This window comes from Cydia splendana, chromosome 14 (assembly GCF_910591565.1).
Source record: "Cydia splendana chromosome 14, ilCydSple1.2, whole genome shotgun sequence".
Classification (NCBI taxonomy): domain Eukaryota; kingdom Metazoa; phylum Arthropoda; class Insecta; order Lepidoptera; family Tortricidae; genus Cydia; species Cydia splendana.
In genome coordinates, this window is record NC_085973.1 from 1,559,425 (window position 1) to 1,579,999 (window position 20,575).

Below are 20,575 nucleotides of genomic sequence, written 5' to 3' on the forward strand. Positions count from 1 at the left end.
AGCTAGACACTTAGCTAGACTAAAATTTAAAGTCGTTGTTATACCAAGAATTCTAATCACAAATTATCTTTCACAGTTATCGAGAAACTCCGCAAATACGAAAATGAAACACTCGACCGGCACATCGACTTCTTCGAAATGATCCGCAATGAGGACGAGAAGGAACTCGCCAGGCGGTTCGACAAACAACACGTCGATACGAAGAGCGCTGGGACCATGTTCGAGCTGCTGAGGAGGAAACTGAGTCATACTGCGGCTTATCCACATCTGCTGTCTATGCTGGAGCATATGCTTCTGTTACCCTGTAAGTGTACATTCTGTCTTCTAGAACATTCCTCTAAGAAGAAACTCGCCAGGCAGTTCGACAAACAGCACGTCGATACCAAGAGTTCTGGGACAATGTTCGAGTTGCTGAGAAGGAAACTGAGTCATACTGCGGCTTATCCTCATCTGCTGTCCATGCTGGAGCATATGCTGCTGTTACCCTGTAAGTGTACATTCTGTCTTCTAGAACATTCTTCTAAGAAGGAACTCGCCAGGCAGTTCGACAAACAGCACGTCGATACCAAGAGCGCTGGGACCATGTTCGAGCTGCTGAGAAGGAAACTGAGTCATACTGCTGCTTATCCTCATCTGCTGTCCATGCTGGAGCATATGCTGCTGTTACCCTGTAAGTGTACATTCTGTCTTCTAGAACATTCTTCTAAGAAGGAACTCGCCAGGCAGTTCGATAAACAGCACGTCGATACCAAGAGTGCTGGGACCATGTTCGAGCTGCTGAGAAGGAAACTGAGTCATACTGCTGCTTATCCTCATCTGCTGTCCATGCTGGAGCATATGCTGCTGTTACCCTGTGAGTATATTTACATGAAGTATACATACAATTAATTTCTTCAAGATCATACATATTCAGTTTTTTCGAGAACATTGTAAGAACTAGACGGAAGTTGAAGGACAAGGAGCTTACAAGGTTTTTTGATAAGTAATATGTTTAATTTCAGAGCTGCCCTGTACAGTTACACACGCTCCCTAATGTTAGGATTCATAGTTAGCTACGACCCCACAGTGACTACCTTCCTAACTAGGGCACACAACTATTTTCCCTGCTATTCGAAAGAGCTGATGAAAATCTGGCGTCAGCTGTTGTTATCATTTATTCTGAGGCGTAGTACGACTTTGAAGCTCATTGATACCTCTTGTATTTATTTTTGTATAAAAATGTTGTAATTCTAACGTTACTCTATCTGTTTTCAGTGGAATACAACCCGCACGCGCAACATTGGCTCCTCCTCGACCGAGTGGTCCAACAAATCGTCCTCCAACAACCCAACGCCGGCAGCCGCTCCACCAGTTCTCAAGAGACAGACCAGGACGACCGCAGTGATATCAACAAGGTACTGTCTCTGTGAGATCACAGCCTGGACAGTTACCCTCTTATTCATAAAACTTTCCGGGCCTGATTTAGTTAATGTTTTATCCCTTTCTTACAAATACATAAGTCAAAATGACAGATAAAGCCAAACGATTATTAGCTAATTGAGGTTAGTAGCGTGTTTATGAATAAGTGGTTAGTCCTTAGCACAGTTTCACTAGCTCCTCAACACTATTGAATTGGAGTAACAAATGGTACGACAACCCAACACCGGCAGGAGATGGACCGCGACGACCGCAGTTACAATAGTTACATCAACAAGGTACCAATACATCTTTGGTGTAATATTACTCCAATCTGGACAGCTCTTGAGCATTTTAGCCACGCATGCATGCACAGGTATTATCTTGTTTAGTGTATGAATATGAGGAGAAAGATGCACTGAGACAAATGATTAAGTATAATAGAAACGTACCTTATCACAGTAGAATTTATCTAAATGTATCTAAGGGTAACATTCCATTTCTGGCCGCAGCTGCTCTACTAGTACGAACGCGTCGGTGTTATTGTCAATTTCCATAGTAAAATGAATGGTAGTGCTGCTGTCGTTGGAAATGGACTGTCACCTTTAAGCTGCTAGGCACAGTGCCAATATATAAAGCCGCTAAAGATCGCATGTTTATTGCAACATTTTGTATCTCTTAACAATTTAGCTGAAGAATGTTTGAAATCATCCTTTATCTACAAACTATACACAAAATTATACACAATACACACCCTGGCTGACTTTTCCTCTATACCATAGCACACTATAGCATACTGTACAGCATTTCTTTCCCCAGGTGTACGATCCGGACGTAGCGCCTCTCGAGATCAACGTGACCGAGATCGTCCATCTCCTGGCCAAGGAAGAAGAGCTGGTCGCAGCCAGAACCAAAGCAGAAAACTTGGAGAAGGAAAATGTCGATCTGGCTACGGAGTTGGCCAAAAAGGTAGGCTGGATACTTAGAAATGGGTCGGGCACAGGGTTAAATAATGTTCTCCTGTTTCCGAAAGTTAAAAAACCGGACAAGTGCGAGTTGGACTCGCGCATGAAGGCTTCCGTGGCATTACGCAAAAAACGGCAAAAAAATCATGTTTGTTGTATGGGAGGCCCACTTAAATATTTGTTTTATTCTGTGTTTGTTGTTATAGCGGCAACAGAAATACATCATCTGTGAAAATTTCAATTCACGTTTCATGAGATACAGACTAGAGATGCCCCGAATAGTGAATTTGGCCGAATACCGAATATTCGGCCCCTCTCTCGGCCGAATACCGAATATTCGGCATGACATGCTAACATTAAGAGTCACAATTATTATGAAAACTGTTCGCCAACAAAGCACAACGTGTGCTAAGATTTTTATTTTTATGTTGAACAGAATTAATTAATGTAGTTAGAGTGAATCAAATCAGACCCGTGATAAAAATAAATATTTTGTAATCAACAAATGCTCATAAACGTGTCTTCGTATTAAGCTATTTTAGTTTCCAAGAATAAATTTGAAATATTAAATATACCAAATTTTTAGTATTTTTATTTTGTGTAATTTTTCTTTTTAGGTAGGTGCAACAGATATTTGGTATTCGGCCGAATGTTGCCTACTATTCGGATAGTTGCCGAATATTCGTGGCATCTCTAATACAGACAGACAGACGGACAGATGAACAGTGAAGTCTGAGTAATAGGGTCCCGTTGTACCCTTTGGGTACGGAACCCTAAAAACAGTAAGAAACCTATTGATGTACAATTGAACAGTCAATATCAAATAAGTGACGGCTAAAGTGCGGAAATATATCGTAGCACACCTTTGCACAGTGTTCGATTTCCCTCAAAAAATTTCCCTATGCTGTTAATTGCATAAATCAATCAAGGAATGCATTTGAAATGCAAGACTAGAACACCCAGAAGTTTATTTCAAATACTTTTTTTTATAAAAAATAAATTATATTTCATGAGCTTGACATCGAAAAATTACTAAATAAATTCTACAAAAGTATCTGATGAAGAAGTCGCTTTTTAATCAATGTAGTTTGATAAAGAAGCCTTTGGCGCATATTTTCTAGTTCTTAGTTTTGGAATTTACCCTCTGCTTACCGAGTTATTCATATAAATACAGATTTTTTATTTCATTTTTTTTCTCCTGAAAAACTCAAAAGTGCGACTTGTAACTAGCACTGAAAGATGGCTCTTAACTAGGTCTACCACTGGTAAAAAAATCACGTTCCACTATCGCGGCGTTTGGGAGTTACGTATAAAGGTCAAATTATACTTTTTAGGGTTGTTACTTAAAGGTCAAACAAATATGAAAGGTCGGAGTAATTAAAAAATCTGATTAAATTAAATTAAGGAACAACATAAGAAACTTTATTTATATTTATTCATTTAACCTTTATTGCACAATACAAGAAATTACAAATGGCAGACTTGCCAAAAGGCATTCTCTACCAGTCAACCATTGGGCCACGCAGAAACTTTTAAGTGCAGTGCACTTTGTTAAACAATAAAGTCATTAAATTCAGAAAAGAAAGAAAGTAATTCAGAAGTCAAGTTATAGTTTCTTTTCGCAAGTTGGTCTCAGATTTTATGTATTTTGTGGCTCATACAAATCATTTTCATTTTCGAGAACTAGCGTGCAGTCGTCAACATGGGATGGATTTTCATCACCGTCTATTAACGAAAATCCATCATTAGCTAGATCTTCATCATCGACTTCAGCCTCTTGTAAGTTTTCCTCATGAATCGGCTTCAGAAGTTCACGAACTGCTTCTGGTAGACTAATCCTACTGGACGATTTTTGGCGTTGTCTGTAGTGTGCCATAGACACGAACGGATCTGATGATTCTAGTGCACGGTGAAAGAGATCTATCATAGTTTTTCTCCTGTTCATTTTCCGGCAATGGTGTTCCCTATCACAAGTGACTCGACACCGTCAATGTCAGATATCGGTTGTTTATACTTGTGTTGTTTATGCCGATGACAGGGTCGAGTGGAAAAAACGAGGGGAGGCCTTTGCCCAGCAGTGGGACACCAAAGTAGGCTAGGGAAAAAAAAAAAAAATACTTGTGATAAGTATAAATGAAAGAGGTTTGCACACAATTAAATGTATTCAAACTTAGCCATTTTGATAATGATGGATAAAATTGTTTTTTACGATTAGTCGATTTTTAATTAATCACAAGCACTGGTGCACTTTTGCCCCCGTCAATCCAGTGTTCCTGTATTTTTATTTATGTACCTGGAGTATGTCTAAACAATATACAGTTTTGTAATAGAGGAAAATTTTGAATTAATTCTGACTAAAAATTAAAGGTCAAGTTGAGGGTCAACCCTAACACTGTATTTTTAAATTCGATAACTCCCAAACGCCGCGATAGTGGAACGTGATTTTTTTACCAGTGGTTGACCTAGTTAAGAGCAATCTGTCAGTGCTAGTCACAAGTCGCACTTTTCAGTTATTTAGGAGAAAAAAATGAAATAAAAAATCTCTATTTATATGAATAACTCGGTAACCAGAGGGTAAATTCCAAAACTAAGAACCAGAAAATATGCGCCAAAGGCTTCTTTATCGAACTACATTGATTAAAAAGCGACTTCTTCATCAGATACTTTTGTAGAATTTATTTAGTAGTTTTTCGATTTCAAGGTCATGAAATATAATTTATTTTTTATTAAAAAAAGTATTTGAAATAGACTTCTGGGTGTTCTAGTCTTGCATTTCAAATGCATTCCTTGATTGATTTATGCAATTAACAGCATAGGGAATTTTTTTGAGGGAAATCGAACACTGTGCTTTGTTACCATAGGAATAAGGAGTGTTCCGATATATTTGGCCAGTTTAGCCGTCACTATCTATTTGAGAGTATACAATACATACAATATAGATTGGGACCAAGTTATAGCTGCACAAACTTTGCAGTGACAGAATGTGGCAGAGTCACCATAAACGTGAAGTTACTATGGAAATAAGACGTTTATAATAGGGCTCGCGGTCGTGTCCGGGTTTCGTGTACACGTGTTCGGTACCCGTTTCCGAACTACACGTACACGGTTTTCTGACCCGTTCTACACGTGTAGTCGTGCACACGTGTAATTAAGATCCGTGTATCCGGGTACCCGTGTACCCGTGTACACGGCGAAACGGACCTTAAATACACGCGGGCCTAACCCGTCCTTGGCGTGTAGCGGAGATTGTAGTAATGTATATATGGATGTTCAATGTGATTGATATGTGTTGTACCAATTTAATTTATTTTTCACCTCAGCAGCTCGAACAGGGGTACTTTGCTAACAGTGAGCAAAATGCGATTTTGTTAAAGGAAAATATAACATATTCCGTTCGTGGTAGTTTCAGTCAGAGATGGGCAAAATTCATTTGAATGACGAATTACGAATGAGTATTACCAAATCATTCGCGAATGACGAATAATTTTTTCGAATGATCATTCGCGTTCAATTCATTCACGAATAAATTATTTGCGAATAATATTGTCGAATAGTTACCTTACAAAATAACAATTTAGCTGTTTTATATCCCAATAGTAAAAAGAAAATGTTTTCTATCGGTTTATCTGGTTGGTTGATTTGAGGTGTGGAAACTGGGAATACGCCTCATGTATTGGCGGTCACGTGGGGCGAGAATAACTGGAAATACACTAATAATGGGGGTATTCCCGTTTGTCCCCTTCGGGAACATGTGGGAAAATACAAACAATCTTTCCCATTTGTTTGTGGATAGGGGACAAATGGGATTACATCAATAATGCACCCATTATAACCAATAATGGGTGTATGCCCATTTGTCCCCGCGGGGAACATATAGGAAAAGAAGCCGCATATAAATATTTCCCATTTGTGCCCACCTTATTTTTGTAAGGACAAAAGGGAACACACCATTTTCGGATGTATTCCCATTTGACCCCGCCGGGTACAGAAGTGATAGGATTTGCATATAAATATTTCCCATCTGTACCCTCCTTATTGGTGTGGGGACAAATGGGAACACACCATTTTCTGAAGAATTCCAATTTGTCCACGCCGCGAGAGACATTTGGGAAAAGACGCTGCATAGAAATCTTTTGTATCGGCACCAAATGGGAACACCAATATCGGGGACAAATGGGAACACCAAAACTCATATAAAACATTCCCATTTGTCCCCGCCTCATGTATGGCGTAGGTCACGTGAATCGGGGACAAATGGGAATACACCAATAATGCACCCATCATTACCAATAATGGGTGAATTCCCATTTGTCTCCGCGGGGAACATATGTGAAGACCCTGCATAAAAATATTTTCCATTTTTCCCCACCTTATTGGGGTGGGGATAATTGGGAACACAATTTTCGGATGTATTCCCATTTGTCTACGTCGGGAACTGATGGAATAGGTGCTGCATATAAATCGTACCCATTTATCTCCGCCTCGGGGACAAATGGGAACACCAATATCGGGGACAAATGGGAACACCAATATCGGGGACAAATGGGAACACCAAATCTCATATACAACATGCCCATTTGTCCCCGCCTCATGTATGGTGTAGGTCACGTGAATCGGGGACAAATGGGAATACACAAATAATGCACCCATCATTACCAATAATGGTCGAATTTCCATTTGTCTCCGCGGGGAACATATGTGAAGACCCTGCATAAAAATATTTTCCATTTTTCCCCACCTTATTGGGGTGGGGATAATTGGGAACACAATTTTCGGATGTATTCCCATTTGTCTACGTCGGGAACTGATGGAATAGGTGCTGCATATAAATCGTACCCATTTGTCTCCGCCTCACGTATGGCGGCGGTCACGTAGGGCAGGAACAAATAGGAATACACCAATAAAGAGTGTATTCCCATTTGTTCCCGCGAGAAACTTATGGGAAAAGACGCTGCATAGAAATCTTTTGAGGTGGGGACAAATGGCAACGCCAATATCGGGGACAAATGGGAACACCAAAATTCATATAAACATTCCTATTTGTCCCCGCCTCGTGCATGGCGTAGGTCACGTGAATTGGAGACAAATGGGAATACACCAATAATGCACCCATTATTGGTGTATTCCCATATTACTAATAATTACCAATAATGGGTGAATTCCCATTTATCTCCGCGGGGAACATATGGGTAGACCCTACATAATAATATTTTACACAAATATCGGATGTATTCTCACTTGTCCCGGGCGGGAACAAATGGGAATAGGCGCTGCATATAAACAATTCCCATTTGTCCCCACCATGGATGGCGACGGTCAGTTGGGGCCTTTCCCAAAATTTTCCTTGGCTCTAAAATACGCTGCAGTTGCATACCTATTCAGATTTGCCATCTGAGTGTGTATTACAAAAATCCTTCGTGTAATTTATTCGAATAATTCATTTCTTATTCGAAATTCTAAACGAATGGTTTATTCGCGAATAATTTATTCGCGAATATTAATCTCACCATAATTATTTAGATTAAAAATGATTCGAATAATGCCCAACTCTGGTTTCAGTAAGCATAACTATCTACTTTTGTATTAAATAATCATTTAGGTTTATATAACACTTTAAACTCTCGCATTTTGTACACATATTTAATTACACAAACGGGTCTACCGCGATATAATTTCATTGTTTTTACCTTTAATTCCGACGTTTCAGCTGAGTTGCACCAGCTGTGGTCACGGAAAGACTGACGTCCCAACAAATGGTAACATGGTGGTGGTGGTATTTAGGTTTACTTTAATTATCAAAAAACTACATCAATGAAGAAACTGAAATACCAACAATGACGTCAACGGTTACTGAGATATTGTTAATTTTAATCTTATGATTATTGAAACAAATTGTACTTACCTACCTATTATTGACACTACAAATCAATCCAGTAAAACTGCAAAGTAGGTAATCGAATCTTTCTAACCTTCCACATATTCAATCGTATGTCTTCATAGCACGAATCTCCGCTACACGAGAGTGAAGGGTCGAACCGGCGGGTAAATAAGATCCGTTATTTCGTGTATCCGTGTACCCGTGTACACGGGTACCCGTGTAAACGTTTCCGAATCCGGGCGGGTTCGTGTAGTTCGGGTTCTTAAGCCCGGCGGGCTTAAGAACACGGGTACCCGTGTCAGCGTGTAACACGTGTATCGGGAGCTCTAGTTTATAAAGATACAAGCACACTTTGTCACGTCAAGGTGCAAGTTAGGTTGAACAGAATCTAGTTGAAGTTTTAAACCTTTCTGTTTGTTAACTGTCGGAACAGGAACAGGAGAGACAACACTATCTGTGTCTGACCCAAATGTAATTGGTAATGGTAAATTAATTACATTTACATTTAATTACATTCACATAAGAGTCGACTAAGCTAAGTTTACATACCATGTGGTTTTCTGTGTACCAAGTGCTACGTATTGCGTTTCTATGGGAAACGTACTTGTACCTATGCATTGTCACTTTCAAGAACGTGCAAACGTAGTGTAGTCTGACTCTATTAATTTGAAATAAAATACATACGGTGATGTGTCATATCCATTGTTAATATGGTCGAAAGATATATTAATATTTACAAATAAATACACAAACGGTGATGTATCATCCCATAGATAATGTGGTTTAATGATATAATATTTTTTGCCCTAACGCCCTTATATGACAAGGCGAAAATGAACACCACGCTTCTTATAGGCATAGCTTAATTGATATCTACACAGTATCTAACTGAGAATATAAATAACGTTGTCAACTATGTCATTATCGAGCTTGATCAGAGTATTCAATTAAATGTCTACTGGCCCACAAGTTTTCTAATAAGGTTTGGGATAAAGTCGTTTTATTGAGTTTCATCCTATATGAAAAAAGAAGGAGTTAAGTATATTAACTAGTGTACTATGCAAACTAAAGTGCTCTACGGCCTGGCTTCGGCTAAGGCGAAAACCATAGGTGGGACGAAAGGTCCGAGCGCTGTGTCTCGCTCCAACCTATGGTTGTCGGCTTAGCCGAAGGTAGTCGCGCAATGTCGTGGCCAGGCCGTTATCGTTATAAGTGTCTTTAGATCTCATCGTGCCTGTGACATTGTTACTACGGTACAATTTTATGTTTTGATATCCTAAAATTGTAATGCCCGCTGTAAGTCACAAGATTTAGATGCAATTAAACTGCGTAGATTCTGAGCCGTTCGCCGCAACGAACAATGTCGGTCGCCTAGCATTCCCATACTTTGAATCGGCCACCGCATTAGACGAACGAGTGTAATATATTGCGCACCTAATTCAAGAGCAATTTTGTCTTTATGGCATAATTGTTTACCTTTTTTTTATTCCGAATTGTAAACCTACAGTTCCTTTTTTTTACGCAAACTCTGAGCAAGCTCAAATCATCAAGCATAAATCATTCACACTAACACTAACCCGCATGAATAGGAGAAGCAAGTGGACCAGCAGAGCCAGGAGCGCGAGGAGTTGGAGAACGTGGTGGCGCGCCTCAAGGAGAGGCTCGAGAGGGAGACGCACGCGCACATGGAGAGCTCCGAGAGGGCCAGGCATTCCGCTATGAGGGCCACGCAACTTGAACAACAGGTAAACCAACAAGGTGGCTTTGCGAAAACGAAATCGCCAAAAATGTTACATAATTTTCGAACAAACTAAAAAAAATCACGAGAATCGCTTGAGGAGTACGACCTCTAGAGGAGACAAGCTAGATAGCCGGACATACGACAGAGTTTGCCCAAGCTGAAACGAAGACTTTGGCTTCGCTCGGACAGTTAACAAAAATCCTGGCAGGGTCGCCATGTAAGGTATTTAACCAACAGTCTTGTGTTTTACTACTGTCCCGGGTCCCAATCCCAAACTTACAGGTTTCGTCTTTCTGCGAATATATAAAACTGACAAAACATTTATCACTGTTGATAGTAAATACAAAAGTGCGTTGATAAATGTGAATACTACCATCTTGGGAATATTACGATGAAACTTGACCCTTTTCATATTAATCTTTTTGCGAAAATGAATTTATTCAAATTGATTTTTAATTTACAGCTGAATCAAGAGAGATCGGAACGCGCGAGGTTCGAGAAACTAGTCAGCGAAGGAAGCATACCTGACGATGCAAAGGTAAACGCTTCTACATGCCTCTTGTATTCTAAACCACTAACTAGTCTGGCAAATACAACTTGTCAGTCAGTAAGAACCAGGAAAACTGAACTACACTTATACCTTTCTTTTGGGTGCTAGTACTAACGTAAGACAGACAGTATGATTATCTCTGTCTATGTTCGAAATGGGACAGTCCTGGGCCAAACTATATATATATTAGTTTTGGACAAATTTAGAATAATTTAATGATGAATTCTCCACCCAGGTCAGCAACCTCAAGAGCGCCGTCATCGAGACCTGCAGCGTCCCTCCTCCACCGCCCCCTCCCTCCCTCTGTCCCCCGCCTCCACCAGCCCCCCTGCCCCCCTCAGCCCCCATCCCCCCCGCCCCGCTGGCCCCCATGCCCCCCATGGCCCCCAAGCCCAAGAAGAACGTGCCCACGCCCGGCAATCCCCTGAAGAGCTTCAACTGGAGTAAGCTACCGGACACGAAGCTCCACGGAACGATCTGGCAGGAGCTCGATGATACTAAGCTGTATAATGCTATGGATTTGAATACGATCGATAAGATGTTCTGCGCTTACCAGAAGAATGGAGTGCAGGTATGTTTAAAACAAAGTTTATCTATTCCAGCACTTTGATCTGTAAACTAACCCCTCGAGTTTCGCGAACGCGATATAAAGAACCCACAGAATAAAAGTTACCTCTTTTGATTGATTTCATATAAAATATATGAATAGTCCCCTAGAAAGCCCCCTAGAAAGGTCCTTGACATTGTCCATGCCTCAGATTCTAAAGGATTAGATGACTGATGATAACATTATTCTAACTAAACTTTTTATAAACCGTAGACAGTGTTCTTATATTCAATAAGAGTTCAGAGTTATAGATAACAGTGTTATAATGTACATTAAGTTTGAAACGAGACTTTCAATGACATGACGCTTAATTTATTGTATGGAAACAACTTGTTCAGAATCTGTTATCAACTTACATTCTATTTGTAGCTTTCCATATGAAGATCTGCAATAAGGACGTTTCTATCAGAATTTCTGTTGAAATTTCAGATGGAAACGTCCTAATTGCACTAGAAGCATATTTAAGGACCCATCTGTCATGGAAAGCCACATTTTGTTTGTTACCTGTGTGTTCTCTATTCATCACCATTCTTTGTTCGTCTCCAGAATGAGGGTTCAGTAGAAGACCTAAGACAACTAGGTTCTAAACCGCGCACGAAGATCCTGTCAGTCATCGATGGTCGCCGCGCACAGAACTGCACAATCCTGCTGTCCAAACTAAAGATGTCAGACGAGGAGATATGCCGGTAAGTGGAATTCTTGACTTACTTGACTTATTGTCCTATGTCCCCTAGATGGGGCAGAGGGCGTCCACAGTGCGCCGCCATCTGGATCGGTCTTGAGCTTCGTGCTTGAGTTCGCTCCAAGTCTTCCCAATAGCCTTTGCCTCTGCAATAATAGTCCGGCGCCAGGTCTGCTTTGGGCGGCAATGTTTCCTCTTTCCTTGGGGATTCCAGTCTAAGGCTTGCCTCGGTATGTGGTCAGGATCCCTTCGGAGTGTATGACCAATCCAACTCCATTTGCGGCGTTTGATCTGCTTGCTGGATGATTGGGGTATGTGAAGTGGAATGCCGTAAGCTTTTTACTCAGGAACCCGAGTATTCTGAACGGATTCTTGTGAAACATTTTGCAAGCACCTTCACGACGGGGTTTGGCCGGGGTTGGCTCCCAGCCAAAAATAATTGGAACATTTATTGGCCCCTAATCGCCACCATCTTGGATTTTTCAATTTTGCTACTTACTACTTGGCATATTATGTCCTTCCAACAGGTACTTTTTCCTTTTTGCACTTAAGATGACTAACTAAGGGTGATTATTCCACTTGTCCACATGAGATGCAATGACATTGGACCAATATATTGGACAGATGGAATACCACCCTAACATACATTTCCACTTCCAGAGCGATCCTGCGTATGGACAGCGGTGAGCAGTTACCCATCGACATGGTGGAGCAGTTAGCCAAGTTCACGCCGAGCGCGGAGGAAGCAGCGTTACTGGAGGAACATCAAGACGAGCTCGACAACATGGCGCGTGCCGACCGCTTCCTCTATGAGATCTCCAAGTGAGTGCACACGGTAGCAAGTGTTGCGTAATTAATATTAACTAGTAGTTCGCCCCGAACTGAGAACTCGCGGTTCGCCAAAAAGATCAATTGAATGCAGTGCTACTTAGTCTTAGAGATGGGCATTTCGTAATTGATTCCTAATTCCACGATTACTTGAAATTACTTTGCAATCTGATTACCGATTCCCAGATTACTTTGTAATCTAACAATACCGAATTAATAAGTGCAATTCCATTTGAGGAATCAGGAATACATTTTTCAAATATTACAATTACTAGTAATTGGAATCAATGTCGATTCCTCATTACAGGAATGCATTACTTGATTCCTTTCAGATTACATTTCGTACTACTACTATCAAAAGTACATTTCGATAGTAGATATAGATGTTTTTGACTTAGTAGGATGCATCTATACCTTATTTGAAACAGGTGTGCAGATTTCGAAAACGATGACATGACCTATAAAACGATATGCATGACGAATTTTATGACATACAGCATGGCCGCCATTTTGGATTCCAAAATGGTCATCATTCTCGAAATCTGCGCCCACTAAAACCTATAAAATGACATCAATGACGAATTTTATGACATTATGCGTGGCCGCCATCTTGGATTCCAAAAAGGTCATCATTTTTGAAATCTGCGCCCCCTAAAACCTGTAAAACGACATCCATGACGACTTTTATGACATACTGCATGGTCGCCATTTTGAATACCAAAATGGTCGTCATTTTTGAAATCTGCGCCCCGTAAAACCTATAAAACGACATCCATGACGACTTTTATGACATACTGCATGGCCGCTATTTTGGATTCCAAAATGGTCATCATTTTCGAAATCTGCGCCCCCTAAAACCTATAAAACGACATCCATGACGACTTTTATGACATAGTGCATGGCCGCCATCTTGGAATCCAAAATGGTCATCATTTTCGAAATCTGTACCTCCCAAAACCTATAAGGCGACATCCATGACGACTTTTATGACATACTGCATGGCCGCCATTTTGGATTCCAACATGGTCATCATTTTCGAAATCGGGGTCCCCTAAAACCTATAAGCCGACATCCATGACGACTTTTATGACATAGTGCATGGCCGCCATCTTGGAATCCAAAATGGTCATCATTTTCGAAATCTGTACCTCCCAAAACCTATAAGGCGACATCCATGACGACTTTTATGACATACTGCATGGCCGCCATTTTGGATTCCAATCCAACATGGTCATCATTTTCAAAATCGGGGTCCCCTAAAACCTATAAGCCGACATCCATGATGACTTTTATGACATACTGCATGGCCGCCATTTTGGATTCCAAAATGGTCATCATTTTCGAAATCGGGGCCCCCTAAAACCTATAAAACGACATCTATGACGACTTTTATGACATAGTGCATGGCCGCCATCATGGATTCCAAAATTTTTATCATAAAAAAAAATCTTCATATAAAAAATAGTATTTCATACAATCGCGATACAATAGAGAGCTCTTCAGTCGAGCACCGTGTTCAGGCAACGAAGCTTGCTGGGTTGCCCAAGTAGTCACGAGACTAAAAAGCTTGACTACATCACTATTGGATACAATACTTTTTCTACAAGTCAACAAAAATAATACTTTTCACTTCTCATGCTCAAAAAGTGCACCTTTATATCGTGCGTAAACGACATAAAATCGCATTTTATGCTCTAGAGCATAAAAGTAAAATTTTCTTCTAAGGCTAAGGTAATCGGTCTCAACAGCCAAACAGTTAAAACATATTGCACAATTTTACTGAGCAATAAAATTGTGTAGATGACAAAACTTGTTATATTATTTTATTTTTGTTACGATTTATTAGAAATCCGTATTTTCTGTCATTAAATTTAGTAAATCGCATAAAATAGGAGTCGATTATCGTTCAAAAATGCTCCGAAATGTTTGACTTGGCAGAAAACCAAGCGTCTGAAACTCTGATCACATGTTGAAAATTAAAAAAATTTTTTTTTAAAGTTAGTTGGCGGGAATTGGTTATGTATTATGTTCTTTCGCTTTACGATAATCTCGTGGTGTAAATTGCCGTGAAAAATATAATTTATTTTCCTCGCAATCGAAGTGAAAAGCAGAGTGTACAACAAGGGCATAAATGTCAATTTTTACCCTCGTCTACTATTTTGGTCTTCGCTTCGCTCAGACCAAAAAATTTGCCTCGGGTAAAAATGGGTCACTTTATGCCCTTGTTGTACAATCTACTATTAAAGTCTTTAAACTAGTAGAATCATACAAACAAACCAAACCAAAAGTATACAGCTAAGATACGCGAGTATATAGCCGCGATACCTTCATACTGGTACGCGACCCGGCCGCCGCGCCCCGCGCCCCACGGCGGGCTGGTCAACGACACTTTCTCGTAACTCATGAGGCCCTGGTACTTGCTCCGCGCTAAATTCAATTTTTAAACAGTTTTTTTCTCGATTTTAGCCACCGTAGCCTATGGAGACTAACAAGTGACGCTAAGCTGTTTTCGTAGTCTATGGGTGTTTATATATTAAGGGTGTCACATGCGCGTTTCTGACTTATGACGCAATTGTTCCTACAATACAACCTAAAATAATAAATGTGTAAACCGAGCACTTTCATTTGATACTAAACTCGATCATACTTTCTTGCAATTAAAATGACCAGAATAGCAAGACCCCTCACAAATAGCTTTTTAGCACTTTCAGCTCTTCTAGCTCAATAACCTCTTGTTCGAGCCAGCTCAAAATTTAATGACTAAAATATAATGCCCTCAACTATACGTTCACCCAATTTCATTTAAATTAGAACATTTTTACTTAAGTTATCGAGTATCAAACTATCCTCTGATAGTTCAGCTTAAAAACATCGAAATGCCGGGACGTGCCCCTAGCCAGCCGTGTGTTCAAAGTCGAATGTAAGAACTTCACTTCGCTTCGCTCGCTCGTCCGATTAATAGCTTGGAAAGGGTGAACTCACTCTGTTCGACCTCTGAATATAATATAGTTGTCGGTATAATAAGTGTTGTATAATGAACATTTCAGTGCAGTAAAGTGTCAGAGTGCCACAAATTATGCTGAGTGGGTATCATACTTTAGCGTCCAATTTTTCCATGTTTGTATTTTTTTTTCTTTATTGAAATTGAAATTATTGTTCATGGACTAAGTATGTCCGGCGTTTAATAATAGTACATTTCGATGCTAGTGCGGAAGGTATGTCATTACTCCACGAGTACCGAGATATCTTGTCACGAGCCGCAGGCGAGTGGCAAGACTCGGGACGAGTGAAGAATGACATTTCCGCACGTGTATCGAACGACATTTTTTAATACAGTTGCGAAAAAATAAGTAAAATATTGTTAATCGTACACTAAACCAAAGTGGTAACAGTGACAGCTCGCTTAGACGTCGTCTTTAAGTATATTATATCTATGGGCGTTTGGCAGCTATTCCGTTCCATTCAGACAACTTATTAAGAACGGAATTTTCAATATTCAATATTAAAAAATAAACGTGTTATAATGATGAAGAGGTAAGTATTAAAATATGAAATATGTATATTTTTCACATTCTAAATTAACAGTAGGTTTTTCTGCTGATTACGACGTTTAAAGGAAACTAATATTAACACTCATCAATAAGTAGTCGTGAATTGGAACAAGTATAAATTTAAAAAAAATGGAAAAGTAAAAAGCACTAGTTCGAGATAACCAACTTTCCGCACGCTAAACAGCTACGTAAAGTAGCACTTTTTGAGCAACTGTATTAAAAATGATTTTTACAGTACATATGGTCCTATTTTCGCGCACTAGTGTGTAAAATAGCTTTTTTCGTGCGTACGTCAAAAGTTTAAAGGGCCATATGTACTGTAAAACGTTGAACGATACACGTGCGAATAGGTAATTCGCAACTCGTGTCGATTTAAAATACTCCCTTCGGTCGTGTTTTAATTTATCGCCACTCGTTTCGAATTTCCTCTTTTCCGCACTCGTATCGTAAATAACTATTTTTTGTCATCCACCGATTATCAAAAGTATGCTATAGTAGATTGTTAACCAAGGGTTGAAAGGCACCCATTTCTGTCGAGGTAGTTTGGCGCTCGAACGCAGTGAGAGCGCCAATAGTCCGAGACGGAAATGGTGCCTTTCACCCGAGTTAAACACTCTACTTTTCATATCGAATGCGAGGAAACCAAACAAGACAAGACAATTTTGCAAAATCAGTAATTCATCTACTTACCTAATAGACTTACGGCCATGATTTTTTCCTTAGGACTTACTTGCAATCGGAGACTTTACAATTACATGTGTGAAGATAAATAACCCCTAGCGAAAAACATTTAGATTGCAATATTTACGAAAAAGCACAGATATTAACAAACTGCAGTATTTTAAAATTATTTGTTCATTATTAATTATGTAGTATGAAAATCAGCGGGATTGCCTCTTACTTTTTAATTTTTTACTTTTTCGTTCTAAAAGCCGTAACACACTACCGCACTAAAAATATTTTAAGAATTTAAATATGTTTTTTAAATAACAATTAGGATTGTTCATTTTTTTTTAAATGTTCTATTTCGAAAACCATTTCGAGATATGAGGTTTTCAAACAGTTTCCGACATTTGCTGCGATATAATAATTGAGGATTGAAGATATTTCAACAAATATCCTTATGACCTTAGTTTGACCTTTCTCGTTGGCTGAATGTAAAGTCATCGCATAATAAAAGTTATCGGACCATAGTAAATCAATCCGTCACTCACGTAATTGTCAAAGTTATCATTGTCATAATGAAATTTTTCAGTTAAACCGCTGCGCTGGTTTGTTATGATTTGATTTATAATTGATACCTAAACAGTAGTTTTCGTTGCTTAATATATCAAAGACCTTGTTCCTACGTGTGGGAATGATTCACAAAAATAATTGTTCGAATCCGCGAAGACCTACGACGTGAAACATGGTGCCGTGAATTGAACTTGGAATACCTACCTACTTACACACAGTATTGCTGTGAGGATCACGTCGATGTAAGTATAAAATTAATATAATTTTACTACAATTATTTCAAGCTCACTTTGTAGGTAGGGTCGCGGGGACCTATGTGTTTTCTGTGGTAATGTAGCCAGAGTATATAAAGGCAAACCGTTAAACAGAGATGGTGCCTACTAGAAAGAAACACTATACAAGAATACATAGTCATACTCAAAATTCAGCCTGAAACTGCTTTAAAAAGATATAATTTCTAATTTCCAGGTACATGTTGCAGTTCAAGCTGCTGATATCATGGTGGACAAGACTTAAGTTAATAGTTGTGAATAATAAAACATGTTTTTGTTTACCTACTTTTTTATTAATTTAGGAAATATATGTATATATGTTTCCCAAAAAAAAGTAACTATACATATATGTATGTTCATCATGTTCTGCACGAGCAGCTGACAATGATGGCTTCTTGTTGACGAACCAGAAGAGAAGTGTATGGTTTGTTATTTACTCTGTTCCCAGGCATTATTTACTGTCGTAAAGTATTATGACGATTAATATGACGTTCGTTTCGATACAAAATGCTCAACTTTGTTCAGGGCCCAAGTGCCTTAACAAAATCAATCTCCTTCGTACATTACGTATCCCACAGCCATATCTAAATAGGAATCACATGATGACCTGAAATTATAGGATATAATTAGCAAAATTGGCATGTACCTAATATAGTACAATATCCAAACAATGGTGACAAGCCGGTAGAACCCACTGGGTGCTACCTTAGCAATGGACGCTTATAACGATTTTATGAATCCAATCATCTTACGAATCGAATCAGTTAAAAAATATATGATGTAACTTACATTTGTATTTTTGCTCCCCTGATTTCAGCCAAGTTATGGTTGAAGTTGGATGCTATATGGATACATACTCCAATAAAACTAAGTTATATTATATAACTTAGGCAGATTTCTGGAATCAGCTTTCACAAATTTATAGCGTAGGTATTTTGAAATTATTGATTTAGGGATTCAAAATAAACGAGTTTTCCAGATGATATTATTTATAGAAACGCGTGACACTGACATTGTAGACAGGTGACATTACAATCAATTGACAATTACAACAATTTTTTTAATGTTTGTTATTGCTTGTGATTTATCAAATCAGCCACTACATGTAATTTACGAGAAGTCGTATCTCATATTTTCAATAAATTATAAATATTCAACCGAGCCGTGAATTAATAAATCATTCAAATTGGTATCTTAAATTAACCTATATTTTCAGAAAATAAAATAAAAATGGGGGTCTAAAAAAAATGAACAATCCTAATTTTTATCTTGTATTTTAATTTTATTTTGATTTTGAATATAGTGCTTTAAAACCCTATTTAATAACGTACAAACGTTTAACTGTGGCTGTATAAGATTCTGTCTTTGCTCATTTACGCAAGTGTAAGGTTTAAAAAAAATATTTTTGGTGTATTCCTTTTGGTTCCCGCCTTATGTAATCAAGTACTTAAATACAATTCAACATAAAATCAAGAATATTTTTTATTTAATAATTTACTTACATCATTTTCGATGAAAACAATTCAATACGGGATTAGTAAAATTGAACAATTATCAATTATTCCAAGCGGGGAAATAAAGACACTATTTTTCCATTTTGTTTCCACCCAGTTGCTCGTGGAACGGGGACGCAGAGGAATACACCACTTTTCTGCGCTAGAGCAGAAACGTATCACTTTCTGCGCACTTTTTAGAACAACAACGACCCACTTTCAGAGCATAAGATATGAAAAAATAGTTTGATCTACAACAAAGCTCTAATAATTGTGAATTAAAGAAAAATAATATTTGAATTAATCGATAAACCCATTATTTTGTCGTAGGATCCCTCACTACTCGCAGCGCGTGCGCACGCTGCTGTTCAAGAAGAAGTTCTCGGGGGCCGCGGCCGAGGCGTCCGCGCGCGCCGCCACCGTGCTGCGCGCCGCGAGGGAGATGGCGCGCTCCCGGCGGCTGCGCGCGCTGCTGGAGGTCGTGCTAGCGCTAGGGAACTACATGAACCGGTATGTTACTACACACTACTCACAGCGCGCGCCGCCACCGTGCTGCGCGCCGCGAGGGAGATGGCGCGCTCCCGGCGGCTGCGCGCGCTGCTGGAGGTCGTGCTAGCGCTAGGGAACTACATGAACCGGTATGTTACTACACACTACTCACAGCGCGCGCCGCCACCGTGCTGCGCGCCGCGAGGGAGATGGCGCGCTCCCGGCGGCTGCGCGCGCTGCTGGAGGTCGTGCTAGCGCTAGGGAACTACATGAACCGGTATGTTACTACACACTACTCACAGCGCGCGCCGCCACCGTGCTGCGCGCCGCGAGGGAGATGGCGCGCTCCCGGCGGCTGCGCGCGCTGCTGGAGGTCGTGCTAGCGCTAGGGAACTACATGAACCGGTATGTTACTACACACTACTCACAGCGCGCGCCGCCACCGTGCTGCGCGCCGCGAGGGAGATGGCGCGCTCCCGGCGGCTGCGCGCGCTGCTGGAGGTCGTGCTAGCGCTAGGGAACTACATGAACCGGTATGTTACTACACACTACTCACAGCGCGCGCCGCCACCGTGCTGCGCGCCGCGAGGGAGATGGCGCGCTCCCGGCGGCTGCGCGCGCTGCTGGAGGTCGTGCTAGCGCTAGGGAACTACATGAACCGGTATGTTACTACACACTACTCACAGCGCGCGCCGCCACCGTGCTGCGCGCCGCGAGGGAGATGGCGCGCTCCCGGCGGCTGCGCGCGCTGCTGGAGGTCGTGCTAGCGCTAGGGAACTACATGAACCGGTATGTTACTACACACTACTCACAGCGCGCGCCGCCACCGTGCTGCGCGCCGCGAGGGAGATGGCGCGCTCCCGGCGGCTGCGCGCGCTGCTGGAGGTC

The 20,575-nt window shown here is 40.4% G+C and overlaps 1 protein-coding gene across 1 annotated transcript in view; it reads left to right on the forward strand.

The window, feature by feature from the left end:
• Positions 1-20,575, forward strand: part of LOC134797077 (disheveled-associated activator of morphogenesis 1) — a 117,889-nt gene that overhangs the window by 81,545 nt on the left and 15,769 nt on the right. The window contains exons 9-17 of the mRNA XM_063769301.1: positions 77-304; positions 1,255-1,394; positions 2,215-2,364; positions 9,828-9,983; positions 10,443-10,517; positions 10,765-11,100; positions 11,683-11,822; positions 12,479-12,640; positions 19,529-19,708. Coding sequence (XP_063625371.1) covers positions 77-304; positions 1,255-1,394; positions 2,215-2,364; positions 9,828-9,983; positions 10,443-10,517; positions 10,765-11,100; positions 11,683-11,822; positions 12,479-12,640; positions 19,529-19,708 — 1,567 coding nt within the window. The remainder of the gene's footprint in view (positions 1-76; positions 305-1,254; positions 1,395-2,214; positions 2,365-9,827; positions 9,984-10,442; positions 10,518-10,764; positions 11,101-11,682; positions 11,823-12,478; positions 12,641-19,528; positions 19,709-20,575) is intronic.